Source organism: Muscardinus avellanarius (assembly GCF_963383645.1).
Source record: "Muscardinus avellanarius genome assembly, chromosome: 3".
In the NCBI taxonomy this organism is placed as follows: domain Eukaryota; kingdom Metazoa; phylum Chordata; class Mammalia; order Rodentia; family Gliridae; genus Muscardinus; species Muscardinus avellanarius.
This window is the reverse complement of record NC_137788.1, coordinates 161826651-161846455: the sequence shown is the minus strand read 5'-3', so window position 1 is coordinate 161846455 and position 19805 is coordinate 161826651. Positions and strand designations below refer to the sequence as shown.

At 46.1% G+C, this 19805-nt stretch overlaps 1 protein-coding gene across 1 annotated transcript; it reads left to right on the top strand.

Annotated features, from left to right (window-relative positions):
- Positions 1-8294: 8294 nt before the first annotated feature.
- On the top strand, positions 8295-19524 carry MCEE (methylmalonyl-CoA epimerase; the record flags this gene model as incomplete). Its single annotated transcript, XM_080691707.1, has 3 exons — positions 8295-8349; positions 11704-12005; positions 19372-19524. The coding sequence occupies 3 exons, from the start codon at positions 8295-8297 to the stop codon at positions 19522-19524; spliced, it is 510 nt and encodes a 169-aa protein (XP_080547833.1).
- Between the last annotated feature and the right edge of the window lie 281 nt (positions 19525-19805).

Genomic DNA, 19805 nt, shown 5'->3' with positions numbered 1-19805 from the left:
TATGCTTCCGCTTTGAAGACAGTAATGCAGCTATGTATTTAGAAGAGCGGGCGGCTCCCAGCATCCGCAGCGCGGGAACTGGGGTGCGCTCGCCCCGCCCCCAGCGCGCCTGGCCACGCCCCCGGGCCCTCGCCCCGCCCACGGCCGGGGGTCGCCGGCGCTTCCAAGATGGCGGGCGTGCTGATGGCCGCGGCGGCGAGGGCCGCAGGTGAATAGCGCGCGCCGCCGGTCCCGGGTGCCGTGGGGTCGCCGTGGGCGGGTGCGCGGCGCGGGAGGCGGCGGCGGCCGGCGAGCCGAGGGCCCGGGCCCCGGAGCCGAGGTCGCGGCCGCCATCAGCGCCCTCGCCTGCAGGCACCCGGCGGGGACCCGGGGTGCTGTGCACAGTTCGCGTCGCCCCTTTTTACATGTGGCCCGAGAAGCGAGGGACCGGCCCCGGGGGACAGGCGAGGCAGGGACGGAGTAGGTGAAGCGAATGGAAGAGGAACGGTGGGTGAGTGTCGGCCGCACACCCTGAAGGGACCCGGGAGCCACCGGGAAAGAGGGCAAGTCCCCTAAGAACGTGGAGTTGAGCCGGGAGTGACGGCTCACACCTGTCGCCCGAGTACTTGGAAGGCTGAGACCCAAGGCAGGCAGTTCGAGGTTAGCCTAAGCAATTTAGAGAGACCCTGTTTCAAACTAAGAAATAAATCAGAGCTGGGGATGTAGCTCAGAGGTAAAACGCTCTGAGTTCAGACCACAGTACCGAAAATAAAATAGGACTGGGGGTGTAGCTTGGAGGTAGAATGTCCCTGGATTCAATCCCAGGCACCATAAGAAAGAAAAAAGACTTAAGTTGAAGTCAAGCATGTGCAGTATCCTGCTGAGAACACCTGAAGGTCATGTGTAAACAATATAGGAGGGATGGAGGGATGTTTTTCCCCCACGTGCCCTAAATATAGTTAGCACCGTGTATATGAACAGGAAAGCTAAAGCGCAGAGGGACCTGCAGGTTGCTTAGGTCTCCACCTCCACAGAAACATGAACTGGAATCTTGCCGGGCGTGGTGGCCCACGCTTGTAATCCCGCTTGAGAGGGGGAGACAGGAGGATCGCACAGGTTCTAAGCCAGCCTCCCTGGCTTAAGAGACCCTGTTTCCAAATTAAAAAAAAAATGAAAATAGGGCTGCGAGTGTAGCCGGAAGGTGGAAGGGTTCCGTACCCAGTATCACACACACAAAAAAGATAAACTGGAGTCAGTGATGGCGGGTGCTCATGTCTTCTGACTCCCCCACTTTCTCCTCTTCCTGTCTCATCCTTCTCTTTCTCCCTTCAGCGGGTGAGCATTTCTCTACAACTGTAATTTCCTAGTGGAAAGAAGGTGCAAAGTGGTAATGCCCCAGAATTACTCCTGAACATTTATGACAAGCCCTTCACAGAGAGCTTAGGGACACAAACCTTTGTTAATGTTAGATTCTTCTCCTAAAAGGGGGCTCTGTTGACACATTGAAACCTGGAGTCCATTTGTCCATTGAAGTCCCATCTCAAGTTAAACCAGTTCTTTATTGATCCCTCTAGCCTTTCTCACCGATCTCAAAAAATTTTAATTATCCAACATTACAAATCACCAGGGCTAAGTAATGAGCTATATGTGAAGAAAAAGTGTAGGCCCTAATAGGTTTATCTGCCTAGGCACGTAATCAGTTCAAAAAAGCGATAAGTAGATACACACACGCACATGTGCACACACATGAATAAATGATCAGTTGGCTGAGCACAGTTTTTAAAATAATAACTAGTTAACAGGTAATGATCAAGTTTTAGTAATAACATGCCCTGTTGGTCCTTGGTAAAATACAAGCCAGCATCTTATATACCATGTACCTCTGCCAAAAATCATAAAACCAAGAGTCACCTCTTCTTTTCTCTTAGCAAGCTATCTTTTAGGTTCTGTTCATAGAACATATTAAAAATTGAGACTCTAAAGAATGGTAAAGAATTTCAGGGGAAGCCAAGGGTGGTGGCGCACCCCCATAACTTGGGAAGCTGAGGCAGGATTGCAGGTTCAAGGCCAGTGTGAGGTAACTTAGCAATAATAAATAAAATGGGGGTGTAGCTCAGAGGTAGAAAATCCCTGTCTTCAATCCCCAGTGTCACCCCTCCCTCCAAGCGTGCACACATGCAAAGGAATTTCAAAGGATGAGATAGTTAGACATAATGGTTTAACAACATCAACTTTGATGTTAACCCTGTCTCAAGATTCATCTTCGCCCCTTACTCTGATACTGAGGGAAGTTACTTAATCTATGTCAGGCCTATTTCTTTCTTTCTAAAAATAGGGAAAATGATATTTTCTGATCTGTAGAATTATTGTGAGGATTAAAGTGCTTGTGAACTTTGACCATTTCTGTGGCTTCGAAGGCTAATGAGCAGAGCCAGTGGTACATTCCCACTTCAGTTTGGTAATTTCCATTTTGTTAGGCAGGATTCCAGGTTGGGCAAGCTGACACGTAACCCTCATAATGAAATAAACCCCTAAGTGTGCACTGGAAAGGGAGGTAAAGTCAGCAAGATTTACCCCGTAGGAGTCCGTCCCTTACTGATGGTAAATCCCAGTAGCTGTCAATACGTGGAGATGCAGTATGCCTAGGAACGACTTGGGAGCCATCAGCATGGAGGATAATAGGCAGTGTATAAGTCCTTGAAAGGCAGACTGTTGTATAGTTTCCATTTCCTTATGATATTAAAAGATGTTCCCGGTTAAGAATCAGCAATCGTAAATAGTGTAGGTGAATTGGAAGCTTCTCGTAAGCAAATAATTTTAACTCAGAAAAATGGCCAGTTTGTATCCCTGTGAACAGAACATCATGCTTCTCACACCTTCCAGCAGCAAAGGTCCACCAAGACTTCAAGAGTCACTGATACTCAGGTACTACCAACGCTGTCCCGAAATCAGAACCCACAGTCAGTTCTCCAGAGAAAAAGGTGAGCTTTCCTTGCCATCAAAAAGTAGTTGTGCGTTGAGTGAAGCACTGAATGTAAAAACGCTGTGCCAAGACATCTGCCAAGTGATCTCAGCTATTAAGTGAGACAATAACATAAGTGCAGCGCCGTGAGAAGGGAGGCGCGCTGTAAACTTCTTCATGGGGCCTTTATAACCATGACGTGCGTTGGCAGTCAGAGATGCTTACGTTTTGAAGCAGCTTACTGACATAGCTTCCCTAAGCGGACCAGCGATGGCCATCCTTGGCACTCATTATTTATTTTGTGCAGTTTTTTAGACCTTTGCGTGTATGTCATTAAAACTCATATATGTCTATGAGGTAGATATTATTCTCATTTTACATACACAGAAACAGTGGTACAAAGAAGTTGAGGAAGTAGCTCAAATAACTACTGGTGGAATCAAGGTTTGAACCAGCTCAGGGCGGCACCAAAGCCCGTGTGTAACCATAAGGCACGCTACCTCTTATATAACTCTGTGTGTGTGTGTGTGTGTGTGTGTGTGTGTGTGTGTGTGTGTGTTACTAGGAGTGCAACCCAGAGGCTTTCTACCTCTGAGCTATACTTCCAGACCTATTTTATATTTTATTTGGAAACAGGGTCTCACTAAGTTGCTGAGAGCCTCACTAAGTAGCTGAGGCTGGCTTCGAACCTGCGCGCTCCTCCTGTCTCAGCCTCCCAAGTGCGGGGATTACAACCATGTGCCACCACGCCCGGCTTCTTACATAACTCTTGAACCTAAAATCCGCATGTGAAGATGCAATTCAGATCATGTGAAAGCTGCTCCTTTGCAGACATCCGCAAAACTGCAGGATTGCACGCCTCACATGGGTGAACTTTATAGCCTGGAAATTATGATTTTCAAAACTGTTAGAGAAAACTGTTGAAAAACTTATTACAAATGATTAGCCACAATTTATGACACTTTCCGTACAAAGTTAACATCTAATTTCTTTAAATAGTTAAGTAGCCTTAATGCATCAGAATATGACCTCTCCTGCCTAAACCGTTATTTGGAGGCAGTGTTTGAAATGCAAAATCTAGACGGAAAGAAAGGCCATGTTATTTTTAAGTCAGAACAGTAGAAGTAATTAGTGAGAACGTGATTAATAAGAACCGATACTGAAGGAGAGGTAGGGATTGGAGCGGACCTGCGCACCAGATTTTGTAATATATCTATTACTTGTAGCCCAGACTCCTGAACTGTGTGGAGGCCGCTTGTTTATTAAATCTAGTTACTCATCCTTACACTCCTGCTTTTTACCCCTCCAACTTTTAAGTATCCTGTACGTTTTTGCACACAGTTATATTTTATAGTTTATTCACACAACGTAGCCCTTATCAGAATAATCTCAAAGAATGCAGTTTGGAGTTCAAAGTAAGGCATTCCCACTGCGCCTTCTGAGCTGAGTGTTCATTCCTACCAGCTGGTGCAATCCAACACAAAGCACCTTTGAAGAGGTAGACTGGGCCAGGCACACCAAGCTCGTAATCCCAGTATTTGGGAGGCTGAAACAGGAGGGTCACAGGTTTGTCGCCAGCCTCAGCTACTTAGTGAGGCCCTCCAGAACTACTGAGACCTTGTTTCAAAAAGAATAAAAAATAGAGCTTCGGAGGTAGAATGCCCCTGGTCTCAATCCCCAATACCGTACACACGAAAAAATAGCTTGACTCTGGCGGCTACCTCACAGTGTGTACATCATCGGAATACCACAGTGTACTCCTTCAGAAGTGCACAATTTCTCTTTGTCAGTTCTGCTTCAGTGAAGCTGGAAGTGTGCTGTGTAAATTTAAAACCCTTTATTACCTGTTTCTCACCTGTTTTGTTGATCTACAGAACTTTACCCACCAATTATTGATAAGATCATCCCCCTTCTCTTCTTTCTCCTCCTCCTCCTCCTCCTCACCTACAAAAAGTACTGACCATTAAAAGTACAATTTAGCTGGGCACAGTGCCTCATGCCTCTAATCCAAGCACTTGGGAGGCTGAGACAGGAGGATCGCAGGTTCGAGGACAGCCTCAGCAAGTAGTGACTCATCAACCTAGCAAGACCCTTGTTTCAAAAATAAAAATCAAGTAGGGCTGAGGGTGTAGCATGGAGGTAGAATGCTCCTGGGTTCAGTCCCCAGTAGCCCCCTCCCCACACACACACGTACACAAGTATAAAATTTGCCAGCATTTATTACATTTACCACGTTGTGCAACTATCACCTTATCTACTTCCAAAACATTTTCTAAAGGAAGCTCATACATATTAAGCCGTCACCCCCCTTCCTCTGCCCTCCAGCCCCTGGCAACCACTGTTCTGCCTTTTATATCTGTGGATTTGCCTTTGTAGATGTTTTATATAAACGGGACCATACGAGAGTGACCTTTGTCAGCTGCTGCCACTGAGCATAACGTTTTGAGGCCCGTGACATCGTAGCATGCGTAAGCCTTCTATCCAGATAGTAGCCCGCTGGAGACCTCGAGTAGCAGTGGCTATTTGGGGCGCTCTGTGCGACATTAGCATGGTTCTGTTTGCGTTCCTGTTGGCGGTTATTTGGGCGTGCATGGGCGTGCGTGGTCATAGGATTCTGTGTGTCATCTGGGGAGCTGCCCCACTGCTGACAGCTGCCTCAGTTTACGTTTTCACTGGCCACGTACAAGGGCTCCAACTTCTCACACTCATCAACACTTGCTATGTTTTGTGTTCTTGGTGAGCGTAAAATAGTATTCAGCATGGATTGAACCGGTCTTTCCTTAATCACTGTTACTGGTATCTGGTGTACTTCTGTGTTGAAAGCAAAGGCCAGCTAGTCCAGTGGGGCGCGAGTTTGCTCGCGGTCGAGGGTCTCAGTAAAGGTGGGGAAGGATAGAGTGATTTTCCCACAGATTCTTATCTGTAGCGGTTCTTTCCTAGGAAAATAATCCTATGATCGGCGCTTTAGAAAGAACCTGACATGGATCGATGCTTCTTGTGCAATCGAACACTTTATTTTGGACACAAGATTTTTTATATATTCCCCTCTCCCAGTGAATTTCTAGTAAAAAGAAGTGCAAAACACCCAAGGTACAAAAGAGAGATACACATGCAGATTACCAACCCTGAACAAGACAAAAGTAAGGCCTGGGCTATCCCAGGTCTTTGTGATTGAAATCAGTCCCATTATCTCAGGTGGGTCTTGTGCTCCAGAGCCCAGCCCCCTTTGGCCTTGCAGCTGCAGAGGCTTCTATTTGGCTAAAAGTCACACCCAAAATCATTTGACGAGTCCGGTTTGTTTTTAGGAGTTTTCTTTAACCCTTTCGGAGCTCTCGTTCCTAGGGCTTAGTCCAATGTCCTCCTTTATATATAATGGGGGACGGGGTCCAAGATTCCAGCTTTCATATAGTTATTATCCGTGTTCCTTTATGATGATTTAAGGAATTTCGATGAATATCTGCTGGATTTTGTCTGCAATGCTATCCGCTGTCTGAAAACTTAAACTCATGACACAGTTTAGCAGGTAGGCACCAAGAAATAACATGAGGTCTTTAGATTTAGTTGTCAGATATATTTCTCTAGCAGCTGAGCATTTTCCCTCTTTTAATAATCCATATTCCTATCACTAACCCTCTGCAACTTTCTTTTCTTTTCTGATTACCCTAATTCTCTCTTTCCCATTCGGGCCAATCTCAGGATAAGCTCTTCTTCATACAAAATACTTTCTTATTCTCACCATATTTTCTTTCTTTCATCTTTACACATCTATTTTATCTGTCCTTTGTTTTGACATAGCTATTTTTAACCAGGTGGTGTCGCTGTATTGAAGGGCTGTATTGAAGGTCGAAGGTGGACTGGAATGCTGCTTCTAATTACCATTTGAACAAGGCTCATCTAATTACCATTTGAGCAAGGCTGAAAGTTTCACTCACAGTCCTGATCTTTTTTCCACCGGAGCAATTTCATGTGGAAAGTTAAAAAGAATCATTACTAAAAGAATAGTAGTTATGAAAGAATATCTAAGAGTGGAGGAGTTTTTTGGCCAGAGACGATGCCCTCTCTCGGGGCTAATCGCCGATGACTACATGGATTCTCACACATGTAGATGCCGAGATGTTTTGGGCAGCAAAGTCTTGGCACTTCTGGGCCTATTTTTATATCCTATCTCCTCATTTTAAAGAGACAGGATTACTGGAGTTTCACTGATGTTGCACTATTTTTCCCTGTCCTATTCCTAGAATGTGTGCTTTAGGGATGAAATAAAAGCAACAAAAAGTGACATTGCAACTTAGCGAGGCCCTCAGCAGCCTAGTGAGGCCTTGTTTCAAAATAAAAAATCAAATAGGGCTAGGGGTGTAGCTCAAAGGTAGAAACCCCTGGGCCCGATCCCCAGTGCCCCCACCACACACACACACACACACACACACACACACACACACACACACACTGACCTTGTCAAGCCATTTCTAAAAAAAAAGGTAACCCCAGATAGCCTCAAAACCTTAAATTTTACTATATATATATATATATATATATATATATATATATATATATGTTGTGGGCTTTCTATCTTTCTAACATATAAAGGAGATGTTGTTTTCTATTAAGGAAAAGAGCATGTTGTCCCAGTAAACCAAACGATTGATAAGACAGGAAGAGGGGAACGACAGGAGGCTTCTAGGGACTTGAGATGCTTCGGCTTCTTCTGAGCACCAGGGTTTTTGAAATATTCCCAGAGCAACTGGCATAGGATAAGACGTTTTTATTTGAGGTCCTGTGATTTGATCCTTTAATGTATCTGTGTGTTCTTTTGCTGATGATGATGCCGGCCAGGGACCTCCAGCCGCCCCGTCTCTTGTAGAAGTGACTCTGGTGAGGACAGTCCAGAGACACCCAAGCTCCATGTCTGACACCCCAATAGAACTTCTCAGAGAAGCCAGCTGCGTGTGTATGCTACCCAAGACCTCACCATCCTATCTCCGGTGTTTTTTTGTTTTTTGTTTTTTTGGCGGCACTGGGGATGGAACCCAGGGGCATTCAACCTCCAAGCTACACCCCCTGCCCTATTTTTTATTCTTTATTTTGAAACCAGGTCTCACTGAGTTGCAGAGGGCCTCACTAAGTAGCTGAGGCTGTCTGCAAACCGTGATCCTCCGGTCTCAGCCTCCCTAATGCTGGGATTACAAGCGTGCATCACCACGGCCGGCTTTTTCCAGTGGTTTTTAAAATGCAGATATTTCTAGTCTCACGCTTCTGTTGCGATTTGCACGCATGGCAGAGATATAAAGCGCGGAGGAGCCGCACGGCCAGTTTTGTGGCTACTATAGCGGGTGCCGTCCTCCTGCGATGGGCCATGGCGCTGCCAAACCTGCCTGCCACCAGCGCTGCCCGCCGCCGCAGTAGGACGGGTGGGTGGACTCGTGAGCACCTGCCGTGCACCTCTGGCACTCTGTTATGTTTTTGGCACAGACATCTAATCTTTACCACAAACGAGCACATTACATGTTTAGTGGGTGGTACTAATATTAAAAAAGAATAGGATAAAAGTATCAAGTCAATTCTAGTAAGGATTGGGTATTTTTTTATGTAATTTAGTTTCACATGTGTAAATACACATAGATTTCATAATAGACTTGATAGAACTGCACTGTATTAACATATTGATGAAGAAAACGTTTGGATATTTCAGTAATCAGTAATATAGACTAGTGCATAACAAAAGACCATCTTAGACTGAATTTTGCTTTCTTTTTTTTTTTTTTTTGGTATTGGGGATGGAACTCAGAGACATTTTATCTCCACGCTAGACCCCCAGCCCTATTTTTTTATTCCTTATTTTTATCAGGGTCTCACTGAGTTGCAAAGGGCCTCACTAAGTAGTTAAGGCGGTCCACGAACCATGATTCTCCTGTCTTGGCCTCCCAAATGCTAGGATTACAAACGTGCACCACCACGCCTGGCTTGGATTGTGCTTTCTATTGATTTACATATGTGTCAGTTTTATGGTTTTAAATAAAAGTGTTACTTTAATTTCTTTGTTATTAATACTTCAATTAAGGATTTTTTTTCTGTTGCTGTTAGCTAAAGCTGTGTGATATTAGGTATTGTTTTAAAGTAGTTTTCACTAAGAGCTAATTAGCCACTTATTATTTAAAACTATAGGGCACAGTGGCACATGCCTATAACCCCAGTACTTAGGAGACAGAGAGTTCACCAGTTTAAGGCCAGCCTCAACAACCCGAGACCCTGTTTCAAAATAAAAAAATAAAAAGTACTCAGATGATGGAGTTATAACTCAGAAATAAATTGAGTCCCAAGGTTCAATTCTTGGTACCAAATAAAACTAACAACAATAAAAAAAAGATATGATTTTCATCTTGGTCGTTCATACTAATTTAGTAAGTGATATAGTCTATGTGATTATACTTAGGCTTCATATATGTATATGATTTTTACTCTGGAGAGTCTGGCTCTCTTTTGGGAAGTCCTGGGGATTGGACCCAGGAGCATCCTACCTCTACACACCCATCTCTTCTTATCTTTTCGTTTTGAAACAGAATCTCGTGACGTTGCAGAGTCTCACTGAGTTGCTGGGGCTGGTCTTGAACCTGCAGCCTCCCCTTTTCAGCCTCCCGAATGGGGATTATGGGCTTGCGCCCTTTTCCCAGGCTGGCTCTGCAAGGCCATCTGGGGATGGGGAGCAGAGCAGAGCAGGGAGAAACGAGCAGTCTTCAGTTAAGGAGTGAAAGGGAGCGCCTTCCACTCAGAGCAGGCCTGCCACCACCTTCACTGTTACTGAAAATAAAAATGCTGGCTCGTGCAAATCCCCATCCGTACCGCCCTGCCCTCGGATGCTTTCCCCCCATCAATTACTTTCCTTACTTGATAATCCTTCAAATGAATACACATTAAAAAGTACTGTACAGATATGCCTTCCTGAACTTACTGCAGATCTTAAAACAAAAAAAAAGTTGGGTATAGATAGGGAAGAAATTTGCATATTGTTTTGCTATCAAAATGTAGAGATTGGAAAGTAATTTTTGTCAGGCGTGGTGGTGCACACTTGTAATCCCAGTACTTGGGAGGCCAGGACAGGAGGGTCACAGGTTCGCAGCCAGCCGCAGCTACTTAGTGAGACTCTTCACAACTTTGTGAGACCCTGTTTCAAATAAAAATAAATAAACAACCAAATCAATAAATAGGTCTGGGGGTATATCTAGAGGTTGAGTGGCCCTGGGTTCCATCCCTAGTACTGAAAGAAAAGAAAAAAGTAATTCTTAACATGCATCTATCCTTTGAGTGTTACCAGTTAGTATAAAGTGTCATTCTTAGTTCAGAACCTAGTTGAAACTCAGAATTAGTTCTTTTTAAAATTCTACCTCTGCGCTATACTTTCAGCCCTATTTGGTGACTTTTATGTATGTGTGTGATAGTGGGGGTGGAACCCAGAGGCCTTCTACCCCAGGCTACCCCAAAACATATTACTTATATTTTATCTGGAAACAGAGTCTCAATAAGTTTCCGAGGGCCTCAGGAAGCTGCTGAGGCACGCTTCACACCTGGGATCCTGTCTCCACCTCTCATGTACTAGGATTACAAGCATGCACCACAACACCCGGGATCCCGTCCCCACCTCTCATGTACTAGGATTACAAGCATGCACCACAACACCCGGGATCCCGTCCCCACCTCTCATGTACTAGGATTACAAGCATGCACCACAACACCCGGGATCCCGTCCCCACCTCTCATGTACTAGGATTACAAGCATGCACCACAACACCCGGGATCCCGTCCCCACCTCTCATGTACTAGGATTACAAGCATGCACGCTTCACACCTGGGATCCTGTCTCCACCTCTCATGTACTAGGATTACAAGCATGCACCACAACACCCGGGATCCTGTCTCCACCTCTCATGTACTAGGATTACAAGCATGCACCACAACACCCGGCCCTGTTTTGTATGTTGAAACAGGGTCTTGCTAAATTGCTGAAACTGGCTTTAAATCTGTAATCTTCCTGTCTTGCCTTCCCAAGTACTGGGATTAAAGGCATGCACCACAACGCCTGGCTTACAATTAGCTTTTTAATTCTGGGTAGACCAGAGCAGTTTTTTCTTGGGGTTGGGAGGGTGTACTGGGAATTGAACCAGGGACATTCTACCTCCAAGCTACACTGCTTGCCCTTTGGGGTGTGGGTGTGTGTGTGTGTGTGTGTGTGTGTGTTACTAGAGATGGAACCCAGGGACATTCTACCTCTGAGCTCTACCCCCAGCCCTACTTTTTATTCTTTATTTTGAAACTGAGTCTCACTAAGTTGCAGAGGACCTCACAAGTTATTGAGGCTGGCCTCAAATCTGCAATCCTCCTGTCTCCGCCTTCTAAGTACTGGGTTTACAAGCGTGCGCCACCACGCCCAGCTACCCCTTGCCCTTTTTATCTTTTATTTTGAAAAAGGGTCTAAGTCGTTTAGAGTCTCAGTAAGTTGTAGAGGTGGACACAAATCTGTGATTCTCTTGTCTCGGCCTCCCAAGTACTGGGATTACAGGAGTGTGCGACCATGCCCAGCTAAACAGACCAGTTTTGACATAGTTTATGCATTCATCTCCCCTGGCTTAATTTCAACATTAAAAAATAGGTGCGTAAACAGTGGACTTTTCCATGTATAATTGTTCCATTTTAACTCTCAAAAGAGGGACATCAATGGCTGCTTAATTTTTCAGGGCTTTTTTCCAGACTCCCTGCTCTCGCGTCAGCAGCGAGGGCTCCTCCTGCGCCGCAGTCCTTGCACCAGGTGGCAGAGCCCGTGTGGAGCCTGGGTCGGCTCAACCACGTGGCCATCGCGGTGCCCGACCTGGAGAAGGCCGCGGCGTTCTACAAGGGCGTCCTGGGCGCCCGGGTGAGCGAGGCAGTCCCGCTTCCTGAGCACGGAGTGTCTGTTGTGTTTGTCGACCTGGGAAACACCAAGATGGAGCTGCTTCACCCGCTGGGAAGCCACAGCCCAATTGCAGGCTTCCTGCAGAAGAACAAGGCCGGCGGGATGCATCACGTCTGCATCGAGGTACTTACCCTTCACTGGCCGCCAGCCCAGATCGCTCATTTGAAAAGTGCCTTTCGCTTTTAGAGCTACATATGGTCACTGTCATCAAAATAGGTCAGAACCCATTTACAGATGATTCACCTATATGTATGTATATATGGTCTGGATTCAACAGCCACTAAAAAGCCACTAAGGTCACCAGGCGTGGTGGCGCATGCTTGTAATCCCTGAGCTTGGGAGGCGGAGACAGGAGGATGGTGCAGGCTCGAAGCCAGCCTCTCTGGCTTAAGAGACCCTGTTTCCAAATTTAAAAAAGTATAAAAATAGGTCTCGGAGTGTAGCCCGGAGGTAGAAGGGTTTCCAGGAACCCCAGTACCATAAAAAAAAAAAAGCCACCAAGGTCAAGTGGCAGGTTCAGAGTCTTGTTCCCACGTAACAGGACGTAACCGCTCTCGCTCCTCCAGGCCGTTAGGGGCGTAAAGAGTTTATATAGTAAGGATTCCCATACACAGACTAAGTGTTTTTCTTTTTTCATTTTTATTTGCTTATTTTGGGGCATTGGGGATTGAACTCAGGGCTTTATGCATGCTGAACACGTGCTCCAGTACTGAGCTACATTCCCAGCCCAAAGTATGCTTGTAATTATTTTCTGTCTTTAAAATTCTATGACTTGTTCCTTACTACAAAAGTAATACATTTTCAATTATCAGCTGCGATTTTTAAGTTCTTCTAAATTGCATTTCTAACAAGTTCTGATAAAACACAAAGTCATGTTAGACAAGAGCATCCTCGTTAGAGAACACGTATCTGAAGACGGTCATGGTCAGATAATTGCCTCTTAGAATGCTAGAGATGCTGATTAGGCTTCAACTTAAATTAATTTAGCGAGATAATTCTCTGATAGAAGTATTGACATTATTAATAGTTAGGCCTCACTCCTAAACTCGTAGCAAGGTAGGGATGTAGATGAAATCCAAGAAGCCAGGCGAGGTGGCGCGTCCTTGGGAGGCTGAGACGGGAGGATCACGGGTTCAAGGCCAGCCTCAGCAGATGGGCATGTCCTCAGCAACTTAGGAGACCCTGTTTCAAACCAAAATGTGCTGGGGTGTAGCTCAGAGGTAGAACACCCTTGGGTTCAATCCCTAGTACCACACACAAACCAAAATCAAGGAAGTACCTCGTTTGTTATTATAAACCTCTAATGGAACCTATAAGATGTACTCTACTAAGTGCTTGGGATTCAGGACCAAATGATACGAGGACCATGTCCACAGTGAGGAGGGGCAGTTATTTAACAGGTCAGTATACTACACTGTGATAGTAAAATACATGTATACGTGTGTGTGTGTGTGTGTGTGTGTGTGTGTGTGTGTGTGTGTGTGTGTATGCATATGCCTTCTCAGTAGCACAAGTGAGAGCATAGTCCTGGCTGGGGGAGGAGCTGAGAAGCTCATACAGAGCATGAATTATAATGACTGAATGAATTGCCCAGATGAAGAGGACACCAAAGGGATTCCAGGCAGAGGCAAGAGCCCGGGACCGGCAGGGCTCCAGCCACTGGCAGAGTCCTCTGGCAGTGTGCCCAGCTCCCAGCACACTGGCTGGCCGTAACCCTCACAGCGGCCCCCGGGGGCGCTCTTGCCCCCTTTGGCAGGTCAGGAAACAGACTGGGTTAATGCCATCCACATTAGGTGTAGATGGCCAGGCTGGGGTTTGAACCCAGATTTGTTCTGATTCCTGGGCGTGCGTGCTTAGCCACGCAGATAGTTGCCTCCATTGTATTCACTAAGTTTAAAACTTGAAGTGGAGAAGCTATAAGGCGTAGACCAGGGAAGTACACAGAGCCAAACTTTAGTCTTGATTTCATTCTGAGGAGTTCCTTGGACCTGAGGGTCGAGTAGGCACCACAGGCTGACACGGCGGTCGCCTTTGAATCCACTCCCCCCACGCCGCACCCTCCGGTTCTGCTCCAGAGCACAGCCAAAGGCAGCAAAGCAGGCAGCTGCTGCTGTGGTCAAGGCCTGTGCACCGGCTCATGCGCCGGGCTAGGCACGTGGTGTCTTTTGAAACAGGATTTCCCGAGGTTGATGCGAGTCTCATTATCTGCCAAGGCTCTCCTTGGTCCTGTGGTCTTCCTGTCTCAGCCTACCAAGTACTGGAATTACAGGCATGTGCCACCAGGCCTGACTTCATTGCACGGATTCTTACCGCATGTGTCCAGTTGCACACACGTGTTGTTTGCTGCAGGTCCAGGCCTCCCTTCTGAGCCGCGGGTCTGTGGTCCTTGAACTGGACCTAGACCTCAGTGCTTCACTTGCAGTGCTTTCTGGGAAGTCACGGGCCAAGACAACGATTTCCTATCCCCACTTTCCTGATTAGTTTTCTTTTTTCTCTTTCTTATTTTGAAACATAGTCTGGGTACGTTGCTGACTCTGGTCTCTTCCTGGATCCTCCTGTCTGAGCCTCTGAAGTATTAAAATTAAAAGCATCCTCCACTGTGCCCGGCTCCCCTCCTTCATCTTTCTCAATGCTCACGTAGTTATTTGAGCATTTTTGTTCTATCCCAAAGTTTCATAATAAGTATGTCATCTTTCTAAAACAACTGAAATGTATTTTAGAGGGTTTTGTTGACTGTATATACTAGCATTAGGGGAGAATTAGACTTTTTAGTGTTCTGTTAAAAAAAAAATATATATATATATATATATATATATTACCTGTCAATTAAGTAAACTAGAATTTTGCCTCCCGCTGGTCAACAGTGCTGCCTGGGACCAGTCTCCCTTTGGCTCCCATTCATTCATTCATTCATTCATTCTGCGTCCTGGGGTTGGAACCCAGGGGCCTTGTGCCTCCGAGCTGCCTCCAGTCCCCACCTTCTGAGTGCTGGGGTTACAAGCGTGCGCCTCCACGCCTGGCTCGCCTTAGCTTTTCTAGTAAACTCTGGGCACGGCTCTACCCCTGATCTCTGCCTCACTCGTTTCCATGTGGGGACTTCACAGAGAGATAATGCTTCTGGAGAGTACAGAAAAACAAAGCAAAAAAAGGGCTGTTGGAGATTTGTAACATTCTGTGTTACTAAAGCTACTAATCAGTGCTAATATAATTTTCCAAAAGAGGGCGCATTTTATTTATTAGAGGGAGGAGGAGGAGAGGGCAGGGTCTCCACATCCCTTCCAGGCACATCCTCAGTGACCTCTCCTTCTCCTCCACCCATGAAGCCTGCCACCCCCCAGTGCTGCCGCCAGCTGGGGACCAAGCCTTTGACACGGGGCTTTGGAGCACACTAGATCCCAGCTACAGTGCCTGTCAAGTAAGCTAGGATTTTGTTTGTTTATTTATTTATTTATTTATTTATTTTGGTGGTTCTGGGGATGGAACCCAGGGGCCTTGGCCTTCTACCTCCAGGCTATACTCCCAGACCTATTTTTTATATTTTAGTTTTGAAACAGGGTCTCACTAAGTTGCTGAGAGCCTCACTAAGTAGCTGAGGCTGGTTTCGAACCTGCACAATCCTCCTGTCTCAGCCTCCCAAGTGCGGGGATTACAAGCGTGCGCCACCATGCCCGGCTCTAAGTAAACTAGGATTTTACCTTTTTGTCCTTGTTTGTTTTGTTTTGTTTTTTGTTCTAATGTGTTGATAGCACCAAGTAAACACTTCAGTGGAGATGAGCGCTGGGGAAACCCAGTGCGTGGCCACCACCGGACCACCCAGCAGAGGTGGAGGCGTGGGGGGACACGCACCCTCAAAGCAACCGCCAAGAACAGGGGCCTCCAGCTGCACCAGAGGAGACAGCGGTTGTGCTTGGCTTTTAGACGTAGAGGAGATGGTTGAACAAAAGCATTTAATCTAGACATTTCATTTTACTTTCATAGATTTAAATCAGTATAAGGATGGAGTTCACAAAACACATTCTAATTTTATGTAAAATAAGAGCCTATGTGTGTTAAGTCGATTCAAATGCCATACACTATTAAAAGTGATACATTATTGCTTATCCATAAAAACTTTCTTGTTTACAGAACTTGAGAGCTACATACCTTAAGGTTAAAAGAAGTCATTTACCCAACAATGTGCCTTCCAACAAGTAAAATCTCATCGCCATTTTCAGATAGGCAGCTGAGCATCAAAGAAGCTATGAGGCTTACCAGAAGATGCTGAATTCTGATTGGGACAGTCTAAACATTTGTTATCTGGATCCCTGCCACTCTTAAATTACCGTGACAGGGAGAATCGATATAAACGCCCACACACAGCTGTAGGACGTTGAAGTGAAAATCAAATATCCCAGCTTTCAGTAATGACGCACAAGGCCGCACAGAGCTACCTTAGGCCCATCTGCAATTGTGTGCAGACTAAAATTGGTTCTACAAAACTAAAACCCATTTCTTAAGATGGGTTATTATCGACCGTGTTATTTTTATTACCTAGGGGGACAGACTTAATTTCCCAAATCAAATTGCTTTGCATTTGTAGTAACTGTCGCATATACTTTCAGTTCAGAAATTAAGACATTTTTCTTTCATTCTTTTTATTACTGCAAAAAAACACCCATAGTACTCATGAAGATCTGAATTTTATAGCAACACTAATAGAAGTAGAAGAATGAATATGGGACAGGTTGGTTGGTTGGTACTGAGGGTTGACCTCGGATATTCTACCCCTAAGCTACACTGCCCACCCCCTCGCTTCCTTTCATCCTTTTTTTCTTTTGAAACAGGGTCTTGCTAAGTTGTGAGACCAGCCTTGCCCTGTGATCCTCCTGTCTCAACCTCCCAAGTACTAAGATTACAGGTGTGCGTCACTGCCGGAACCAGCCAGGCAAGAGTAGGGGTTCCGAAGTGAGGCGTGAGGATGAAGAGTTTTTAACCCTAACGTGGGGGAGCCGCCAGCCTACTATGTCTGCTGGCTGACCCCTGTTCGTGGGTCAATATTTCCTACGGGTCGACGACTATGCCTGGGTCAGTATTCTCTATTGTGCGGACACTCCTGGCCAACGCAACTTCTGGGTCAATCTCATCTTTATTGCGCCGACCTTGTTTTTCCAGAGGTATTTATACACAGCTACAGGTCAATCAACATTCTTGTGCTACCACCACCAGAATACAATAAAGACCAATACGAAACACATACATTACAGATAGGCCTATCAGTACCCTCGTGTCATCACCACCTGATCCTCTCTCAGACCTCTTTGAACTTTCCATAACCCCAAACCTTGTTGACTCTGGGCGAAGGACAGTCAGCTGAGTCAGAGACACCAATCTAGGGGAAGGCCTTAATGGCTCCCAACACGTCACCACACCTGGTTTAGTACAAGATCTTTAAAATCAAAATTAGTGGTAGAAATAAATGCTAGTCTAGGCTAGGCATAGTGCTATACATCTGTAATCTCAGTACTTGGGAGGTTAATCATCCAGTGTGCTTAATCATTCAGTCTCAGCGTGCGTGTATAGCAGTATGAGTTTCCTACAGTTGCTGTAAAGAATTACCACAAACATGGTGGCTTAACAAGGCATCTATCCTTTCATAGCTCTGGAGGCTACAAGCCCAAAATCAAGAGGTAAAAAAATATGGAGGAAATGGGGCAGGGAAAAAAAGAAAAAGGAAAGAAAGGAAGAAGGAAGGAAAGAAAGAAAGAAAAAAGAAACAAAGGGAAAGAAAAGAAAGAAAACAGAGCAGAGCATAAGACATGAAGGGAATGGTCAGAAGTTGTAGCTGAGTATGAAGTCCCAGAGAGAGGAGAGAAAATAGAGCAATACTTAAACTCGAGTGAACAAGGACATTACCAACCTTAGAGTCAAGAAGCTTATCACCCCCAGTAAGGCAAATATAAATAAAACTATGCTTAGGCACTCACACAGTCGTCAAACTGAAAACCAAAGGGGAGGGTAAATCATAAATGCTATCAGTGAAAACTGATAGACCATAGAACTTACATGATAACATGTAATGACCTTTTAAAGTGCTAACAAAAATGCCCTTCCAATGTGCAATTCTGATTCCAGCTGATTTGCTCTAACAGACCAGATTACCCTCCTGCCCAAAACAAGCACTGTCCCCCAAATGTACAGAGCGGTGGTTTTCTGTCCTTGGACATCAGGCAGCACAGGGCTTGGATCCCTAAGGGGAAGGAGCAGACAGGAGCCCACAGTGTGCCCGCCCAGGGCTGGAGGGCTGGCAGGCGGAGCCCCACCCCCAAGGCACACAGTGTGCCAGCCATAGTGTGCCCTCTGGCTAGAGGGCGGGCACCTGGAGCCTCACCCTCACAGGCTCCCGTGGACGGAGGAGCAAGGAGTCTGAGGAGGCCTTGGTGACTAGAGTTCCCAGCATGCAGTGCTGGAGGAGAGGGCACTCGGGCGCTGCATGCCATCCACCTCATCTGAGGACAGCGAGGCGGGCATGTTAGGGGCCTGGGAACAGAACGCCTTGACTGGTCGGAGGGAACTGAACGCAGGAGGGATGGAGTGCCCAAGCCAGGCCTCCCGGAAATGCCTTGTAACCCATGGAGCAGTAGGTGGAGCCTTACGAAATGCTTTTAGTGGTGAGGGAAGTCTGAACCAGACTGAAAGCGCTCCAGCCCCACCCGGCAAGGCTCAAGAGTATCGATGGGGTTTTAAAATAAAACTGACAGCGGCTGACTTTAGTGAGCCCTAACTTTCCTTAGAATGATCCAGTGGGTGGGGCCGCGTCCTCAACTACGCAAACCTTTGGGCAACACTTAAGGTCCAAACTATAGCAACGTCCTTTCCCTGGAATAGAGGAGGAACCCAAGCTCAGGGAAAATCAGTTTTGCCCCGCATCACCGAGATCCCTGTCAGAACTCCTAAGTGTAAGAAGTGGAAACAGTTACTAATTCGCACTGCAGTTGCTCACCAGAGAAAATTTAACAACTGTTGTACATCTCTGAAAATGTGGGGCTTGCTTTTTGTAGTTATTATTCTTTTTGAAGTACCAGAGATGGAACCCAGGGGCATTATACCTCTGAGCTACACCCCCAGCCCTATTTTTTAGTCTTTAATTTTGAAATAGGGTCTCAGTGAGTTGCAAAGGGCCTCGCTCAGTAGCTGAGGCTGTCTGCAAACCGTGATCCTCCAGGCTCCACCTCCCCAATGCTGGGAGCACAAGTGTGCGCCACCACGCCCGGCTCTTGCAGTGATTATTAATGAAAGATATTCGTGCTGGGATTGGCCTGAGAGCTTCACTTGCACAGCCGCCCAGGCGAGCACGTGCACCGCGCCACATCCCAGCCCGTGCTAAGAGTGGCCCGTCTCAGGGCAGAGGAGCGCTCTTCCATGAGTCCTCGGCTCTCTCTGAGCCCGGTGGCACTGTCATTTGCTGTCTGAGTGAGCTCACATGTGTTCCTGCCCATTTCCTTTCCTCCAGGTGGATAACATAAATGCAGCTGTGGTGGATTTGGAAAAAAAGAGGATCCGCAGTCTAAGCGAAGAGGCCAAGATCGGAGCTCATGGGAAGCCGGTGATTTTTCTCCACCCTAAAGACTGTGGCGGAGTCCTTATAGAACTGGAGCAAGCTTGATTTAAATCTGCAAGGCACTAAATTAATGGCCCTGAGGAAGCTTTATCACACTGTCAATGGATTATGGCACGGTGCCCATCACTTCAAAGCTCGAAGTTGAAAACTAAGCTACAGAACCGTTCAGACATGCACACACATATATAGGTGTTGATTTGAATTCGGAGAAAACCTTGATTACTAAATCCTTAGGACATATCTTAGAATCACATTCTTAGAAATAAAGCATTTCTATTCTAAAGCGGTCACTGTTTACAGTGTGATAGCTGTGCAAAAGGGTGTGG